This window comes from Xenopus laevis, chromosome 5L (assembly GCF_017654675.1).
Source record: "Xenopus laevis strain J_2021 chromosome 5L, Xenopus_laevis_v10.1, whole genome shotgun sequence".
Taxonomy (NCBI): Eukaryota; Metazoa; Chordata; class Amphibia; order Anura; family Pipidae; genus Xenopus; species Xenopus laevis.
The window spans coordinates 34,378,274-34,398,389 of record NC_054379.1 but is presented as its reverse complement, the minus strand read 5'-3'; the positions used below and the strand labels follow the sequence as shown (position 1 = coordinate 34,398,389).

The 20,116-nt window shown below is 41.5% G+C and overlaps 1 protein-coding gene across 1 annotated transcript in view; it reads left to right on the top strand.

Moving 5' to 3' along the window:
• The first annotated feature begins 12,173 nt into the window (after positions 1-12,173).
• The window catches only part of ccdc85a.L (coiled-coil domain containing 85A L homeolog), a 137,623-nt gene continuing 129,680 nt past the window's right edge, over positions 12,174-20,116 (top strand). Inside the window, exon 1 of the mRNA XM_018262849.2 lies at positions 12,174-12,380. Within this exon, the coding sequence (XP_018118338.2) occupies positions 12,174-12,380 (207 nt within the window). The remainder of the gene's footprint in view (positions 12,381-20,116) is intronic.

The following is a 20,116-nucleotide window of genomic DNA, read 5'->3' as shown; positions in this document are numbered from 1 at the left end:
TTGTATTTGCTGGAAAAGAAAGCGCTGGGGAAGGGGAGGAGAGGAATATACCAGTTTAAACTTAGTACTGATTTACAGAAGGCATTAAAATGATGCTGATTTCAATGACAGGACCAGCGTTAGCGAAGTCTTATAAACGTTTTGTTTATAGATTCCCTTTATGTGGGCCCCACCCTGGAACCTGTAAAGCTAAGAGGGCTCCTAAGGAGAGACGAAAGTTAAAAAACAAATACAATTGTATCTCATCTCCTATCTTCCTGCCCCTTTTTGAGGAATCTTCTAGCTGTGGCAAAATATGGACAATAGTCAGATCACACAGGACATACTCAGGGTTATCACCCAGCTGGTACTTACCCTCAATGTATTTGCCAGTCGTTTATAATTCCTTGTTCCGTCCTTGGCCCACCTTTTTTCCACCCCAAGCCCTCTCCCTGCTCTCTGCCTACTCACCTAAGAAAATCACAGCAGTCCTTTCTTGGTGAAGCCAACCCCTGGAACGTCATGACTCCACCCCTGAAATACCACAACCCTGCCCACTAAATGTCACAACCCTACCCCCAGCTGTCCCACCTAGGGTTTCCACCTTCCTGCCAGTTTTTTTGTGGGCGGGGCATGATGTTGCACAGGTGGTGATTCATCAGGGGTGGAGCTATGACATGTCGATCGGCGAATGGCCAATCGATGTGTCAATCACGGGGAATCCTGTTATCCAGAATGCTTGGGACCTGGGTTTTTCTGGATAATGGATCTTTCCATATTCTTCATACCTTGAGCTGGGGAAATGTTATAGTGAGCAATATTGCTTTAATAATACAACACTGATGTTGTTGCACTACAGCTCCCAGCATGCCTTAACTATGTTATGAGTTATGGGGGCAAATTCACTAAAGTGCGAAGTGCCTAACGCTAGCGTAAATTCGCCAGCGTGACATCATTTCGTTACTTCGCTGATTTGCTAATGGGTGCTGGCGTAAATTCGCTAGCGAAGTGGACCTACTCTAGCGCTTCTTCGCACCCTTACGCCAAGGCGTAGTTGCGCTATGGCGATGGGACGTAACTATGCTAATTCACTAACTTGCGCATTTTACTGAACGTTACCTCTTGCGCCAGACTTGCCTTCGCCACCTCAGACCAGGCGAAGTGCAATAGAGTAGATAGGGATTGCTTCAAAAAAAGTCTTTTCATTTTTTAAGGGTGATAGGCTGAAAAAGATCGTAAATTCTTTTGGGGGTACCCTCTTCCCCCCTACATTTCCTAACATATGGCACCTAAACTATACAATGGGCACATGTAACGGGCAATATAACAACTCTATTTTATTTTTTCCCAGGCTTGTGTAGTGTAATGTATTTGCTGCTACATATACTGTACATCCATTGTACTTTAACTTGGTGCCATATGCAAATTAAGCATCGCTAGCGTAACTTCGTTTTCCTTGACGATTTAACGCTAGCGCAACTTCGCTACCGTTCGCCTCCCTGAGCGCAGCTTTGGATTTTAGTGAATTAGCTGCGCCCTGGTGAAACTTCGCCTGCGCTAGCGCAACTCCGTAGGTTAGTGAATTTGCCCCATGCAGCACAGTGCATAGGGTTTTGTGTCCCTTTAAATGATTGATTAAGAGTAGTAGACTGCAATGCAAGATTCTTAAGCAAAACTGTGGAGTAGGAGGAAAATATTCATAATGTTGAAGGAGATGATATGTCAACCTTTTATATATGAATAAACTGAAATCTGGACAAAAGAAAAGTCAAGAAAAACTACAAGTGCACACAAAAAAAAAATGATGATTCTATTCCCCTTATTCCTCCTCTGGGCAGTCTCAATTCCCTGCTCTTGTGGCTTTCCTATTTATAATAAGAAAAAAAGACAGTGATAGAAGGCACCATTACTATATTCCCTGGGAGCGTTTGTCAGAGCAACATTGTTATCCTATCCTTATCCGCTGAAATGTGCTTGATTCACTATTTTGCTTCCATACTTCAACATGTTCAATTGTACATTACTTTAAACTAAATTTTACATGCAATAAAATGTGTTGGCTGACTTTCTATGTTCAATAGTTACTGTGAAGACAGTGACAAATGCATACACCCATTGCTCTATTATTGCCTCCTGCGGTTTACTTCTAACATGAACTGGAAGCTAACTGCCAGTTATTATAATGCAGTGCCGAGAACAGTATTTCAGGCTGGATACAGAGTAAAAAAACAGAGTCACTTGATGACCTACAAGCCTTTTATCTATCTCTGTTTAACAAATCACTAAGGTAGAACTACTGGCTATACTTTATAGAAGTAGAGACGGATGAATGTGTCGTGTTTCAAACCTATAGTAAAAAAGCAGGGATATACACTGGTATTTTTTGCTTTAAAATGAAAATATGCAGAATATATCTACATTCAATCTACACGGTATTTTATTTCCAACACAATATGAAATAATGAAGCATATCCAGTAAAACATGGTTAACTTTAGTTAATTTTTATAATTTTATAATTATAATTTTAATAGTATGTTATTTTTAGTATGTTATAGAAGGGCTAATTTAGTATGTTATAGAAGGGCTAATTCTAAACAAATTTTAAAATCTTACATTTTTTGATTTTGTTTAATTTTTTATATTATTTGCCTTCCTTTTGAGCCCAATAGTGATGTGCAGACCAGCCCAAAACCCGCGGGACCCTGGTCAGGATCAGAAGTGTCGGGTGGATTTGGGTGTGGATTGGGAGTGGGCAGGTTAGGGCAGGGGTTAGGGCAGGGTGCAGGTCGACTTTTTATCTTCCCGCACATCACTACCACCTGGAATGGAGTGGAGGATTGTGTCCTTGGAAAGACTGTGATAGAGAGTTAAACAGACCCCATGTGTCCGCAGTGCTACTTGTATTATACTGTTTGCATTTTTTATTCTTTAAAAACAGTTTATCCTTGTTACTCTAAACTGTGTGTTTTATTTTCCTAATGGAATTCCCTTGAGGTGTACTCCTCGGGGTCAACTAGTTAGAGGCGCTGTGCTTTAAATCCCACTTCTCAGTGTCTTTCTAATGAGCAAAAAGGGTTCAGGGCTACTGATTTGCCACAGTTAACAGTAAGTGAATGTGATCCTGTTCTACAAGGGGGGGCCAAAAAAGGTTACAGTAGTCATGCAGCAAATGATATTACAATGTTGCCATTAGGAGGGCAGACATGTTTAGATCTGGTATGGCATGGATTAAAGTAGGAGGGAGAGGGGGGACCGGCACACACTAGTTACACCACTGGTAATCCCTATGTTTAAGAAGTTCATTGTTCAAAACGAAAGTGATTAATTTAGCCTAGAAGACACTGTTTTTTGCTTACTAGATGTCAGTTTACTGAAGTCTATAGGAAAAAAAATGTTTATAGAGGTATCTAGGGTTGCCACCTTTTGGCCTGTTTAAGTCAGTGCAGGGGGAGGAGCCATGACTTAATGGGGCGGTGAAGTGAAGTGCCAGGGCAGGGTCGTGCCATCAGGGGGGAGGCTATGATGTGACAATCAGCGATTGGCTCATCACCGCGTCAATCATAAGGAATCCTGTCCGGTTTTCCTAATTTGGAAAACCAGGCAGGCAGTTTTGACTTGGACAGACCCAGTGTTGGACTGGGCCGGCGGGACACCGGGAAAAAACCCGGTGGGCCCGGGCCTCTTGTGAGCCCCTCCGGGCCAGATCCTTCCTTTGCAACCTTCCTTTGTCAGGGGTCGCAGAAAAAAACAATTTGTGCATGCGCACAAACGTGTCGATACTTGCCTGCGCACAAAGCGGTAGCTGCGCATGCGCAGAAAGCCGGCACCGCAAATACATACAAATGTGATGTGGCGCGCCGGAGCGGGCGGGAGGGCGGTGGGGGGCCCTGGGGCAGTGGCCCTGGTGGGCCCCAAGCCCCCCAGTCCGACCCTGGACAGCCTTTCAAAAAACCGGGCTGTCGGGGTCAAAACTGGACAGGTGGCAACCCTAGAGGTATCATAGCAATCAGAGTGGCTACTTCCAAAGAGTCAATGAACATAAGTAACTCCAGCACACATAGTTGTTTAAGGGATTTCTCCCGTGTTTAATGTCAATCCAACACGTACAACGTTTCTGGGTCGTACCCCTTCGTCAGGTGCTTCCAAAAAGTCACATGCAGGGCTAATTCTATGTGGGCAGTTGTGCTCTCTTATGTGTTATTTGTGTTGCATTATTGCTAGTGCAAGCTGTGTATGAGCACAGAGCAACACGGTGTATATAAAACAGACTGAGGATAGCACAGACAGAGAGACAATGGGTGGATGGAACATTTCTCTCCCCATGGTGTTTGCAGCTCAGACTATATGGCTGTTTGAGGAATCTATTAGCCCTTGATCTCTCCCACTTACACATGTGCATATTTTTCCAGAGAAACTTTCCCTGCCAGCTCTATATAAATAACAGCTTCTATGAATTCTACTGTTTTTCTGTGGCAATGCATTTGGTAATTTCCCTGACCCCATCACAGACTCCTAAACTAACTCTTTACTTTCTTTCTCACTACTGGAAATAAATGAAACACAAGCAATCTGGAAAAGGTAGAAAAGAGTTCATGCTCTGGGCTCCAGAAAGGGAAAAGGACCCACTTAGGTCAGGACTCAATGTCTCGGTACTCTGGCAGGCCAGTCCGAAACCGAACTAAAGGATCTTTTACTTATTGCCCCTCAGTTGCTGGACTGCAATTTGTCCCACAGCAAGTTGCACTAAAATCCCATTCATAAAAGGTTCTTGTGTCAACATATGATTTTTGCTCCCTGACCCTGGGCATTTGACCAGGGTAGCGTCATGCCATATGCTCGTCAGGACCCCCTATCTGAACCATTGTCACTTACCTTTTCCCTGTTCTCCCCAAGAAAATTCACACAGTCCAGGATGGATGAGAAATGGCCACAGCATTATTAAAGGGGTGGTTCACCTTACGTTAACTTTTAGTATGTTATACAGTAGAATGACCTATTCTAAGCAACTTTTAAATTGGTTTTCTTTATTTATTTTTTTTATAGTTTTTTTAAAATTATCTGCCTTTTTCTTCACAGCTTTCAAATGGGGGTCACTGACCCCTTCTAAAAACAAATGCTCTGTAAGGCTACACCTGTATTCTTATTGCTACTTTTTATTACTCATCTTTCTATTCAGGTCCTCTCCTATTCCTATTCCAGTCTCTTATTCAAATCCGTGCATGGTTGCTTTGGTAATTTGGACCCTAGCAACCAGTTTGCTGAAACTGCAAAATGGACAGCTGCTGAATAAAAAGCTAAATAACTCAAAAACCACAAATAATAATAATGAAAAAAAAATGTCAAACATCACTCTCTACTACATACTAAAAGTTATATCAAAGGTGAACAACCCCTTTAACACTGTAAACAGCTAACAGGCAACTGTCCACAGTCCCTCTTTTGAGGGACTTTTGAGGGACCACAGTCCCTCATTTGTACTGGAAAGTCCAGTTTTTCTCTGCACTGAACAGCCAGAAAAAGAAACAAAGTTTCTAACTTAATTGGCTTTTGGCAGAGAGCCCAGAACAGCTACAGCAGCAGATAAGATACTTTTGTTACAATTTCGAGATAAGCAAATAAGTAATTGTAACAATATAAGATAACAGGTCCCTTGGGAAAAGTTAGACTCCCAGCTTAAATGGCAATTCACCTTCATTAGCAAAACTATAATAACTGGGGAAAAAACTTTCATAACCTGCCAAATTTTGTGAAATGAACATGGTAATTAGGGGATGTGGCCACAAAAATGGAACGTGGTCAAAAATGTCACCGCGCTTCGTGCGCCAACTTTTTTGTCCCTCTTTTTATTTCCAAAATGTTGGGAGGTATGCAATTGAATAAACAACATTACTACCCAGGAAAGCTTTCCTACTCCACTGGAGTGAAAGTGAAAGGGACCCCTGCCATGCTGGCCACCCAGCTGCACTGTGCTAAGGTGGGCAAGTGAACTCCTACCTCCCAGGACCATTAGCCCAAGGAGGTTAAAGCACACACCATAAACACCAGGGGTACTAGTCTCTAGTCAGGTTGCACTGCTTTATGTAAACAAATTACAAAACTTAAACTAATGATTACGTCTAGGGTTGCCACCTTTTCTCAAACTTTTTACCGGCCGGTGGGGGGATGGGAACAAAAGAGGCATTCCCTGATGAAAAGGGGATGGGCCACGTATTGTGCCACAAAAGGGGGCAGAGCCATGTCGCGACAATGGCCAGAAGGCCAAAAAAATGTAGGTTCTAAGCGAATTCGGGGCGGACCAAGGGCTTTTTTTAAGGGTATTACAAATTCACATTCGTAATATTTGTATCATGGACAGCACCACTCACGGCTTTTCTTTTCTTTAAAAAGCCTTTATTAAGTCATGGGCTCTGACCCAAACAAATCAGCAACGTTTCAGACCTCCATCGGTCTTTTATCAAGCCACCTCAGCAGCACCTGTGCACAGTTATTTTTACATTGTATCACAGTGAATATCTACAAATTGATCCAATAACACTGTTACCGAAAATCCATAAGTGTCTAGAGAATCCCCCAGGACGTCCTGTTGTTTCCTGCATAGAGTCCATTTTATCCCCACTTTCAATCTTTGTGGATAAAATCATAAATCCTTATGTATTAAAACACCATTCGTACATAAAAGACACAGGAGATTTTTTATCAAAAATAAAACAATGTAAAGGTTTACCTGAGAATATCATCTTGGTCTCTCTTGACGTGGAGAGCCTTTATACCTCTATCCCACATGATGGGGGTGTGGAGGCGATCCGTGTCGAATTGAACTGTGATGAATCCTTAGATGGTTCACAAAAAGATTTTGTTTTATCTTGTCTAAAACTGGTTTTACATAACAATTTCTTTCTATTTAAGGATCAATTCTATCTGAACATAAGGGGTACAACCATGGGGTCTAATGTGGCCCCGTCATATGCAAATACTTACATATGTCCTGTATTTACATTACAGTCTACTGTATTCAGTAGAGTTAAAAGAATAGTGTCCGATGACAGTGCATTAAAAAAACAAGAAAAATCATAAAAATAGAATCCCATTTGTGTCCCGTTATAGTACAGTAAGTACTTATGTGGAGAAGGCCATTAAAAAACACTGGTCAATACTTGGGGAAGGTTTACCTGATATAAATCATTTCAAGAATCCTCCAATTATTTTGTATAAAAAATCCAAAACTAATGGGCCAATCACTATATACGAGTCACTGTAGGAGGGACCCATTCCCAAGAGCGACAACTACACCCCAGAAAAAAATGGGACATACCCATGTCTGGGATGTAGTTGCTGTTCAAATTGCCAAAAAGGAGAGGTGTTATATCATCTGAGGAAAGGGACAGCAATTAAAATGAATGGTTTCTACACATGTGAAAGTACTTTTGTTGTATATATTATTAAGTGCCAATGTGGGCTAGCTTATGTTGGACAAACTACACATAGGGCTAAAGAGTGTATCAGAGAAAATAAGTCAGCTATTATTACTGAAAAAAGTGATCAATCAGTTGCAAACCACTTTCTTGTTGCAGGCCATGGGGTTCAACAATTAAATAATAGATAGTGTACCTAAAATACAGAGAGGAGATCAAGTAAAGTCATTACTCAAAAAAGAAGCAAGATTGATCAGAAAATTGGAAACGTTACCTCCCCATGGCCTCAACAGGAAATATGATTTAAATTAGATTTATCGTTAAACAATTTTAATAAAAAGATTTTCATCTGTATATTTATTGAGAATATTTTACTTATACGTATTTTTTGTATATTTTTACAGTTAAACTTTTTCACAAGAAAACTTATGGACACTATGGAAAAGGATTTTTCACTAAGGTAGACAGAAGAATCCATATGTAATATCATGTATCGAATAGGAAACAATGTTGTAGACTGCATATGTGATACATTGTTTGGTGGTTGTAAATGTGTGAACACACCATTAGGGGTCACTGTGATACAATGTAAAAATAACTGTGCACAGGTGCTGCTGAGGTGGCTTGATAAAAGTACGATGGAGGTCTGAAACGTTGCTGATTTGTTTGGGTCAGAGCCCATGGCTTAATAAAGGCTTTTTAAAGAAAAGAAAAACCATGAGTGGTGCTGTCCATGATACAAATATTTGGCAAACAAGTTGAAGGTGGAAACTGTTGGACTTGCACCAGACTGAAGCAATCTGCAAGGCACAAGTGCTGACTAAATCACCCTAATTTTCCAGGTAAATTTGTACTGTTCCCGGCCTTTGCAGGTGTTTTACCAGCCAGGTGGCAATCCTACTTGCCTCCCAACAGTTCTGATTTAGTTGGAATGGTCCAGCGGCAGAATAAGAACTGGTCAGGTCCCCCCACAAAATAATTGCCCCCTGCCCATAGGCAGCATACCGCCCAACATTCTGGAAATGGAAAGAGGGACAAAAAAAATTAGTCACGTGTAGCGTTCGAAAATGCTTTTGACCACACACCCTTTTGCAGCCCCAGCCTCTAATTTCCATGCCCATTATACACAATTTGCCAGGTTATGAAAGTTTCATATTTCTGTAGTTTTTATGTTTTATTACAGTTTTACTAATGAAGGCGAATTACTCTTTAAACTGTGAGTATAACTTCTCCCAAGGGACAAATGTATCTTGAGTATCTATTCTGGACTCTCTGCCAAGAGCAAATTAAGTTAGAACATTGTTTTTTTTTTTTGGGCTGTTCAGTGCAGAGAAGTCAGGACTTTCCAGTACAAATGCAAGACTGCGGGTTGAGGGACAGTCCCGCTCAAAACAGGACAGTTGGGAGTTATGGGGCTGGGAAACTGCAGCTATGCAGGCAGCTGACCTGTGGCATGGTCCCTCTGATCCCCTGGGCCCCTTCAACTTCAGGGTCTGCTTCCTCTATAGTTACACCACTGGGATGGTCCTTAATAATGGACAGACTATGCAAGGTATGCAAAGGTGATTTTGTACAATAATAAAGCAGGCAGGTGGCACCCAACCAGTGTCGGACTGGGCCCTCATGGGCCCCTGCCAGCCCAGAACTGCTCCGGTGTACCGACACTTGCACAGGGGTGCGGTTTACCAGCATCTGTGCAGGCACACAGTGTACCAGTGATCAACAGCCTCTCAAAAGGAAGCCAGTAAGGGGGGCCCCCAGTGACTGCCTGGAGGGCCCTTCATGTGGCAGTTGAGGTGGGCCCCCATTGTTCCAGTCCGACCCTGCACCAAAACCCCAAATGCATTAGTCTTGCATTAAATGCTGGGGAACAGGGCTGAGCTGTCCTGCTATCCCAGTTCGACCCTGACCAGAGGGAGTAATCACTTATTGGTAGAGGATAGTGACAGGCAAATTTATTTGCCAGGTGCAAAATTGCAGCGAATTCCCGCAATTCGCCGCCAGCGAGAAAATTCACCGGCGTCAAAAAAAAAAGGATGCCCGTGTCAGTTTTTTTGGATTCCAGCGCCCAAAAACAGCCCAAAGTCGCCCATCACTACTAAAGGACACTCACAGCACAGCCTATTCCAGAAATATAATTTAGGGACCCATAGGGTTAATGTGCCCCTATGGCTTTAATTCCCTACACTTACCTAGTTGCTGGGGAGATGCCCATGTATCTAGATGTCATTTGCATAATTGTATTACTGGCCAGGAGGCTCTGTGACCACATCCTGTCACACTTTGGGATAGTGAGTGAGTGAAGACAGCTCTTGCCTCTTTTCTGAACCGTAAAAATTGTTTACTCATTTATGTGGCCCGAAAAAAGGGAACTTCCAGGCCATTTGGGCGAAGAAACCAGGCAATTTGTTGCACGTGCCACAGAACAGAAATATGGGAAAGACTGTTTTTGTGGACACTAAAGTATCGGTCACTCTTGAATGCACAACCCTGGAAGGTCCGAGAAAGCATCCACCCGGGATTTAAACTCCATGGGCAAACAACAAGTGCTTAAGCCGGCACACCACAGAGCCTGATCCTGCTGGGAACAGTTCTAGATAACCGAACCGAATGTCCTCTTAGGTCTCTTCATTGACTGGCAGTGCTGGCAATCTTCCACAGAGCCGGATCCTGCTGGGAGTGGTTCCAAATAATCGTAACAACCAAATGTCCTCTTGTACCTCTTCATTGACTGGCAGTACAGGCAATCCATCTTCCGCATAACAGAGTCAATACGAACTCAAAATCACAAAAGGGGCTCCTGAATGGTCAAGTGTTTAAGGCGCATTCCTACGATCCTGAAGGTCATAAGATCAATTCCCGCCTCTGCTGGAAACACTGTGGGTCATGTCTGTATGGACTGGCCGGTAAGATGTCCTCGCTGCACCCTTTGGGGCGTGCCTTGCTTCAGCTTGCAGTTGACCTTGGTAAATTGTTTAATGAAGACAGGGTTCTATAGATCGCTTGAAAAAAACATTTAAGAAGCTGATTAGCGAAGGCAGCTTTTGGCACTTTACCGAACCGTCAATGTTGGTTACTCATAAATGTAGCCCGAAAAAAGGCAACTTCCACAGAGGTTCGAATCCTGGCCCATTTCAGGGATGAAACCAGGCAATTTGCTGCAAACGCCACAGAACAGCCATGTGGGGATCTCCCCTTTTTGTCGACACTAAAGTATCAGTCACTCTTGAATGCAGCCTAAAGAAAAGGACAACACTGAAAGGTCCAGCAAATCATCCACCCGGGATTTGAACTCAGGATTCCACAGGCAAAGAACCAGCACTTTAGGACAGAATTTCCTCTTGGGTCTTTTCATTAACTGGCAGTGCCGACAATCCAGCTTCCTCCTAACAGAGTCAATACGAACCCCGCAAGCCCAGCAATTGGCTGGATTAATCAGCAAGAGGTAATAGTGGGTAAAACCTTTACCTGTCTATATATGTATGAAATATTGTCCACTTCTGTTTTAATTGATAATGCTTGGTAACATATTTATCTCTGAAATGAACAATGTAGTAACATATCCCAAATGTACATCTTGCTGAGCGGATTTCTCAAGGTGACAAAAACTGCAACAGTGTGAATCACCACCTCAGTCACAATGCCTGCCTGTCAGCAGAATTCCTCTGATATTGTGCTATCATGTCATAGAGAGAACCTGACAAATCAGCTGCATTTTTTTTTCTTTTGCTCTTTAGACACTGGCCAAAGCAGCTGTTCTAATATCACCCACTATTAGGTCCATAGCTATAAAAAAAAGAATATTTATAAATCTATATAAAAATATCATCCTAATCATTATTTATTTATAAATCTATATAAAATATTATCCTAATCATTATTTAAACAAAAAAAAAAACATCCTTTCCAAAAAGAATCTTCTCTGCAAAATAAATGATATCAGTAGGTGTAAAAAAAAAAAAAAAGTGATTATTTGTAATAAAATAAATTATTGTGCGGTTTATTTCAAGAACAACATGAAGCTGTTCCGTTATATAATTGTATTGAGTGACAGCTTGTCCTCGTATGAGATTAGTTAAAATATCCTGTTCTTGTTCCCACCACCCACGGTGTTGCTTACCATTTAATACAGATATTTAACCTAGCAGTATGGAGAAATGTAATGGGGGGAAATGTTCTGCACAAAAGAACTTACAGGTAGCCAGCAGATGGCACAAGCAAACTTACATCCGGGCTTAGGCTGCCAGTTTTCAATAAAAAAGCAGAGGAGAGGGTCATTTCACTTGTGCTGTATTCGCAGCAGCAGCCAGTGTGTCTAGTGTCTGCTCCAGGCAATGGAACTCTCTTCTAAGTCAAAAACCTTCTCACTGCAGCTCAGCAGTCAGGAGCCCCAGTGCCATGCAGAGAGGAGCATCTGTATGCTCTAATTTCATCCACTGCAGTCAAGCTACAACCCGGAGATATGAAAAGAGCCTGCAGTTGCTTTGAAGTAGTCATTGATTCCTCTAAGCTGCTTTTCTGAACTCTATGGCATTATCATTAGGGGATTATGGTCTGGCTTTTTGATGGATTTATCTCCCCCCCCTACATAAAAGAATTTGATGCCAAAAAAAGTCCCACTGAATAGTATGGCTTTAAAAAAGACTTACTCCCTGGAGTGGCTGATCTTTTTGGACAGTTTATTTGCAAGGAGCTTTAGAAGTCACTGTTGAGAAGAATACCTAGAGAGTAAGGCTTCCAAAGGATTACATTGCTCACAGTTATTCCTTGGGGGGGGAAAAATGTCGAAGGTTGTTGGGGAAAGTTGTGCCGAAGACCTGGTGAAGGTTTCTGATGAGGAACTGATGAAGTGGAGTAAAGAGGAGCTGATTCACCGGCTCCGCAGGGCAGAGGCGGATAAGATGAGTGCTATGCTGGATCACAGTAACCTGATCCGGGAGGTGAACAGGAGACTGCAGCTGCATCTGGGGGAGATCAGAGGGCTCAAGGTAAGAAGGTTTCACTAAGATAAGAGCATTAGCACCCAATATTAATTACCTGGCTCAGCGGCACACATCGCACCTGAAATTTAGGGGTTTGCAATCGCAGGCGAGACTTTCAGGAGTTACTTTCATGCATTAGATTTGGGGACATGCTGAATCTCATTGGCACCTCTACACCATGCTAGCAATTACGTAATGTGCAGAGAGAGAGAGCGAGAGATAGAAAGAGATAGAGTGAGAGCATATGTACATGGGATATCTTCTTCAAACCTGTTATGCCTTGTGGAAACCCGGGTCCCCTCAGGTGTTTCTGAAAACCCACCAAAGACCTGGATTTCATGCAAATTGGATTTTTAAATCGGATTAGTTCCGCAGCAGTAACATTAGCCGGGTCTGAGAGTGGAAGCTTCCTTTGCTGTGATTGCAGTGATGTAATGCCTCTGGTGGTTTCAAGACTTTAACCGTTGCGTTGCTGCTCTCTCTCTCTCTCCTGCAGCCTGGGATGAATTGCAAAGGTAGTGACAGATACCAGAGCCCTGGTAATTCAGATAAAAACACACACAGTGACTGTAGAAATGAGCTCTGTTTAGTTGGAGTATGTTTGCAGTCAGAGCAGCTCAGCTAGGTGTCCTTCCATCATCAAATGATCTGATAAGGATAACTAACCACTGGTCCTGATGTGGACATTTTACACCATCCCTCCCACAGCTGAGACTGTATGGGATGATTGGAGTTCTAATACAGCAACAGCTGGTGGTCTACAGGTTGTAAACATTGATAACAGCCCAATAAAATGAACACAGATAGGGGTCCTCTGCCTGCTCTCTAATTTTCAAGACAAAGCTGTGTTCAGGGAGTAGAACCCTAAGCTAAATAATTTATGGGCTGTGCACACCAGCAATTAAATGATTAGGGAAAGTTACAAAACTGTGTTGTGCGCATCAATTTCCTCTCTTTTGTAGGGTGGATCTGTAGCTGTTGGATCATTAGTCGGTAATGCTTTCATTGCAGTTCAACATGCAGCTTTCAGTCGTGAACTATGACTTCCAGCATCCTTTGACACTCCTAGGATGGTAGTTGTAGCTGGAGGCTGCAGGTTGGATTATAAACAAAAGATCTAAGACAGGTCTCTTCCTAATGTAAGAAAGAAGAAATTTTTTAAATAAGATCATTATCACAAGAGTATAGACGTGGACCCCAGAGCTGACAATTACTATAATACTCAAATGGAACATGACCTCCATTATTTATTAAAATGTGCAAGAGCAGATGATATATTTACAGGTCGTCCATATGACCTGTGCCGCCATGAGGTGACTATGAGCCAGGTGCCTCCCACACATTACTGCTGTTATGCTGGTTTTTTATTCTCCTGAAACAGCAAAATATTAGCACGTTGCACAGAAAGCCAGATGTCCTGTAGTCACTGGTATAATTTCGGGTCACCGACATCTCATAATAGATAGTTCTAGTAGAACACAATTTTAAAACAAGCAGGAATAAAGTAATGATGAAATACTTCTGGCTACAATTGGGAACGCATAATGTACCATTGGAAAGTAGGGATGAACCTGATACAGTTTTGCAGCAAAATTCACATTTCCGTGACTGGCGAATCTGTACTAGAATTTTGGAAAGTTTTTTGTTTTTCCGATTGTGTTTTTGTTTGTGTCGAGAAAGAAAAAAAAATAATGGGAACCTCCACTGGCAGTATTAAAGTTTTGCCATGCATTCAATTCCTCCAGAAAAAAAACGTTAGTATTTACCAATGCATTTGTAGTGAGAAAAAAAAAAGGCAGGCGGAAAATGCTCACTGACTCAACTGACACAATTTCAGCAGAATTTACTTTCACAATTTCTTTCAAACTGTCTGCAAGCAATAAATACATATTTATGCTACAGCCATAAAAGTGATTGCTTTACCCACTTTATTTTAGATGTTGCAGAATGAGGGGTAATATATGATGAAAAGTGGAAATCACTACAATTGTTGTACTTTTGCACCTGGACCCATAAATACTGATAAACAGTATTTGACAGTGCTGGTCAGGTATGGGATCTGTTATCCGGAAATCCTATATTCAGGAAGCTCGAAATTATGGAAAGGCTGTCTCCCATGGGGCAGATTTACTAAAGGGCGAAGAGACTAACGCTGGCAAAACTTTGCCCGCATTATCTCTTTCAGGCACTTCGACGATTTACTAACAGGTGCAGGTGTTCACCACCATGGACGCAACGTCACATTTTAGTAAATTAGCGTTGTCCTAGCGAATTTACGCCTGGCGAAGTGTTGTAATGGCTGCAAAGCCATCACTGGTGAATTTTCGCCGGTTAGTAGATTTGCCCCATAGACTCCATTTTATCCAAATAATCCAAATTCTAAAAAATGATTTTCTTATATTAAATAATAATAATAATAATAATAATAAAACAGTATCTTTACATAATCGAAACTAAGATACAATTAATCCTTATTGGAAGCAAAACCAGCCCATTGGGCTTATTTAGGGGGTTATTTATTAATATACGCATGCCAAAACTTAGTGCTTTTTTTTACAATAAAATCTGAATTTTTTGTGAATAAAAAACTTGAATTTTTCAAGATTTACTATACCTCGAAGTCAGAATCCGAAAATCCGGCATCTCAGACCTACCAAGGTTATATATGTAAATGGGAGAAGCAGGGTTTGACTGGGGCCCCCCTGCTGTGCTGGTATACCGGCGAGCTGCGCCACGTATGTGTGTGTTCACATGCGCGCAATGTTTTTGCTGCGAATGCCCAAAAAAGGGATAAAGCGGAATTAAGAAGCCTATGAATCGTGGGGATGGGTGCTAATTTGGGTTGACCCTGGGGAGAAGTCCCTAATTTATTTGGAAGTTTCTGTCATCTGCACTGGAATTAGTTTGAAAATCTGACTACTTCAGACTTTTTGGGAAAAGCCTGTTAAAAAATCGATGGATTCGGGAACACACTCTGAAAAAAAATGCATGATTCGGTTTTTTGCTCGGTGGTTTTTTGCTCGGTTTGGTCGGATTTTTTGATTAAAATACTCCGATAAATTCGGACTTTGACAAATAAGGCCCTTACCGTTTACATGATTTTCTAGTAGACTTAAGGTGTGAAGATTCAGATTATTGAACGGACAAAAATAAGGGGCTGACACCGCTTACTGGGAGGGCATGGTGTGGTGGGTGAAGGGGTTGGTATGGAAGTGGTTTTTACAGGCATTTCCCACTTATTTGACATAGCAGTACGCAACTTGCAACTACAACTCTCTGCATAGAAGCACGCAACCTGCAACTATAACTCTCTGCAACCGCCACCTTGTTGTAATTTAAGGCAGCTTTTGCCAATTGTAATTTAAGGCTACTTTTGCCAATTGTAACTCAAGGCAGCTTTGCCAATTGGGGGGAGCTTCATTGTGGGTGAAGGGGTTGGTTTACAAGGTACTGCTTCAGGTGGAAGCTTCAACGCTCAAATCAGAGCAGATCTCCGCCAATTGGGAGGGTTGTGCTGTGGGTGAATTGGTTGGCTGACCAAGGGCTGCACAACGAGGGCTGTTCCAATAGAGACGCAAGCTCTGGGATTTACCAAGCCTGCCTCTCCAACTATTAGCAGCACCTTTACCCATACTAATGTTGTACACATCGGGGGTGCTAACTAAGTGAGCGACTTACACAACCCCACCGATTTAGGCCCCACTGACCCTTTGGGTTATGTGTTTCTAAGGGGGCGATTTGTGTTGTATAACATTGCATGTAGTCTACTACCCCGATTACCCCAATATTTATTACTGAATAGTGTTTAAACAGAGTTTTTTGGGGTGACCTCCACTAGTATACATTTACCAATTATCCTTACCACCAGCCCACTACCCCAAGTTAATCCGTCCATGTTTTAATTACCACTGGACTTTTTTTATCTTACTTATCAGTAATAAAAGTTAAGTTTTAATGTTGTATAAATAGGAGCTTGTGGACATGCTTTGATGGGAGGGTGCAAATACATGGGTCAGTTCTTTCTCTTTCTTGTTCTCTTTTGAATTACCACTTGACCCTGCACACCATCTTCTGTTTTTCTCATTTGATGGGAGGTGCTCCCCAACTTCTTTTCTACATTCCTCTATAGTTACTGATTCTAGTTAACAGTATCAACATCAGAAACAACAGCAGAAGTAGGACAGGAAAAACTACTTATTGGACGTTGTAGAATTTTTCGCCGTTTCGCAAATTTCGCTAGAAATTCGCAAATTTCGCTAGAAATTCGCAAATTTTCCGGCGAAACGGCGCAAATTCGCCCATCACTATATAAAAGTTCCAGTTTAAAAAAAACCTGTTTTGCAATGAAATATAGCTCTTTGGACACTTATTATTTTGCAAATTTTATCAGAGCTCTCTTGAAGATCCATTTGAAGTTAGCTTGTTTTTTTTTCTATTATAGCAGTCTATTTCTTGTAAATAACTGGCAGAAGGTAATATAATGTACATTGCAATGGAATGATGTTTCCACATTATAATACTTTGAATTTCAGATGGCCATGGGGACCAGATATTGCCCTTTTAATTGAAATAAATTGATCCATATTTCTCATTTCCTCTATCAGCAAAAGCCATTTGCTTATTCTTTATAATATTAGTCAGTTTTGTATAAAGTGTGTAAGGACTCTTGTATAACCTCCTTTATGTTATTATACCTTAGTAGTGCGGTATCAATGGGGTTAGGATCATTCCTCTGGGTTATTTAATGGTGAGCTTAATAACCTTTGCCCAAATTACTCTAGGGTATTCTGCATGTGACTAATCATATGAATATATATTGCAGTTTAATTTTCATTCATTATAGAAAAGGAAGTGATTGGTGGGGAATCTCTTTTGACATAAAGCAGAAGGGTGTATCTTACAGGGGACATATTCCTTCCATAGCTCCTCCTAAATGTTGCTGGGCTAACATTTCCAGTATTCTCTAGGATATTCAAAGGTGATGATGGGAGCTGTAGCACAGCAACCGCATGGATTATTTCTTAAAGCAACATTGCTTGATAAAATGTTATTCTGAAACCAAAGGTGTATGTAGTTTAATGATGCAAGAGTCTGCTTCAACAGAAATTCTGATTGCACTGTTTATATGTAACACTCCTGTATATCAGTTAAATACTCCTATTTTATTAACATGTATTGATATAGCGCCAACATATTTCGCAGCGCTGTGTTCCAACTGCTCAACAAGTGCAGGTTCTGTTACACATATCCTTTCGGAAGGAAGTATGTGTTACCAGCTCATGGGTAGTGTGACTACTTCTTGCCTGTAATTTATTTAATGGGAGGGAGTTCTCTAAGGGCGTTAAGTTTTGCGAAACAGTTCCAAAAATTCACCATGCCATGATTTTCACATGTAACAAAAAAAAGACGGACGCAGTGTCGGCCTGGGACACCAGGGGCCCACCCAAAAACCTTAGACCAGTGGCCCACTCTCAGTACTATTATTCTCCTCACTCAATCACTATGCTCCTAGTCTCTTTTCTTTACATACTGTAATACTATCATCTATTATTCCATCTATTTAGCCTCTTTGTTCTCATAGAAATAAAGAATGAACATGAAATATGCCAAATGTTTAGCATCATTAGGGCCACTAACACCTGGGCCCACCGGGAGTTTTCCAGGTATAGTTTCACATTAACCATTGGAATTTGAGCGCCTAGATATTATCTGTTGGTAGTCGGATTTATTAGATGTGCCTGTGTTTGCAAGTAAGATACAGGTATGGGATCCATTATCCGGAAACCCCGTTATCCAGAAAGTTCCAAATTATGGAAAGGCCATCTCCCATAGTGGGACATTCACTAAGAATCGTAGTTGCAAATTCACTAAAATCCAAAGTTGCGCTCAGGGGTAGCGTAAGGTTGCGAAGTTGCGCTAGCGTTGATTCACTAAGCAAATCGAAGTTACGCTAGCGATGGTTAATTTGCATACGGCACCAAATTCAAATTTCAATGGAGGTATTCGTAGCAGCACTACACAAGCCTGGGAAACCTTCAAAACATCAAATAAAATCTTTATTTTGCCCTACACATGTGCCCACTGTATAGTTAAGTTGCCATGAGTTAGGAAATGTAGGGGGGAACGATGGGACCCCAAAAAATTTTTTCGATCTTTTTCAGCCTATCACCCATAATAAAGAAATGTGACTTAGAAAAAATGTTAACTTTTTTTGAATCAATCCCTATTTACTCTATTGCGCTTCGCCTGGTCTGAGGTGGTGAAGGAAGTCTGGCGTAAAAGGCAGCGTTCAGAACAATGCGCACGTTAGTGAATTTGCGTAGTTATGTCTGTTGCGCTAATTCGCCAGGCGTAAGGGTGCGAAGTAACACTAGCGAAGTTACGCCAGCGTCCGTTAGTGAATTTGCAAAGTACGAAAATGCCCAACGCTAGCGAATTCACGCTAGTGTTAGGCACTTCGGCGCTTAGTGAATTTGCCCCATAGACTCCATTTTAACCAAAAAGTTAAAACATTTTAAAATTATTTAATTTTCTCTCTGCAAACTAAGATATAATTAATCCTTATTGGAAGCAAAACCAGCCTATTGGGTTTATTTAGTGTTTACATCTAAATTACATTAATATCCATTATCTGGAAAACCCCAGGTCCCGAGCATTCTGGATAACAGGTCCCATACCTGTATAAACCATAGATGGCACTTTTTAGTTAAACAATTACTAAGGGGGTTATTTACTAAAACTCAAATTTATTTAAACATGAATTTAACTCATTTATCAAATAATCATTGAGGCGGGGAAAGTCCCATCAAAATCAAAAAAATATATATTTTTACAACTTTTTAGGATTTGACATCCAATTTTTTTCAAGTTGTCACCCAAAAACCCCAAATTTTTCGGATTATTTCACAAAATACAGCGCAGATCCCAACCTCTTTTTTTTTTTTTTTTTGATTTTTAAACTAGGTGGTGAAAGGATAGAGAGATTGAAGAAAGAAAGAGTTAGATAGAAGATAGCTGCTCATGTACAATTACATATACATTCACATTTTAAATTCACATAGGAATAACAAGGTTTGACACACCAGAATGTCGCTTTTTCTGTGAGGTTGTCACAACTACTTGCTGGACAATCAACCAGCAGTTCCATACTTTTTCAAACTTGGCTGGACAGCACCTTGCTATATAGGTAAGTTTTTGTTTTGGAACCATGTAATTTGTTAGTTTGGTCCATTAGCCAATGCAGAGACGTAACTAGAGGGGGGCGGGCCCTGGTGCGGGACGTGCAGCCAGGCCCCTCCGTATGGCCAGAAATGGCCGCATTAGAACAGTGGCGCAAGCTGCCGGGCGGCCCTGAGGGGTGCGGGCCCTGGCCCAATCGCACCCCCTGCTCCCCTGGTAGTTACGCCATTGAGCCAATGGTTGGGGCCTCAATGGCTTTCCAGGTCAGAAGGATGACTTTCTTTGCAAAGTGAAGAAGTAGTTGAAGGCACAATCTGTCGCTAGGTAAAAGATTTAGCCCTTCTGTGTGCCCCAGCAGACATGACTCTGGAGTCCGCATATTCGGCAGTCCTAGTGTATTGTGTGGGTAAGTATCGAAAACCAGAATTTCTGTATTTTAGGGCATTTCCAGAAGACATGCATGTAATTTTCTTGTTCACAGTTACACTTTACACAAATGTCTGGATATCCCTGGTATATACGTGCCAGCCTGCGCGGTGTTAATACATTTAGTATTGATGAAC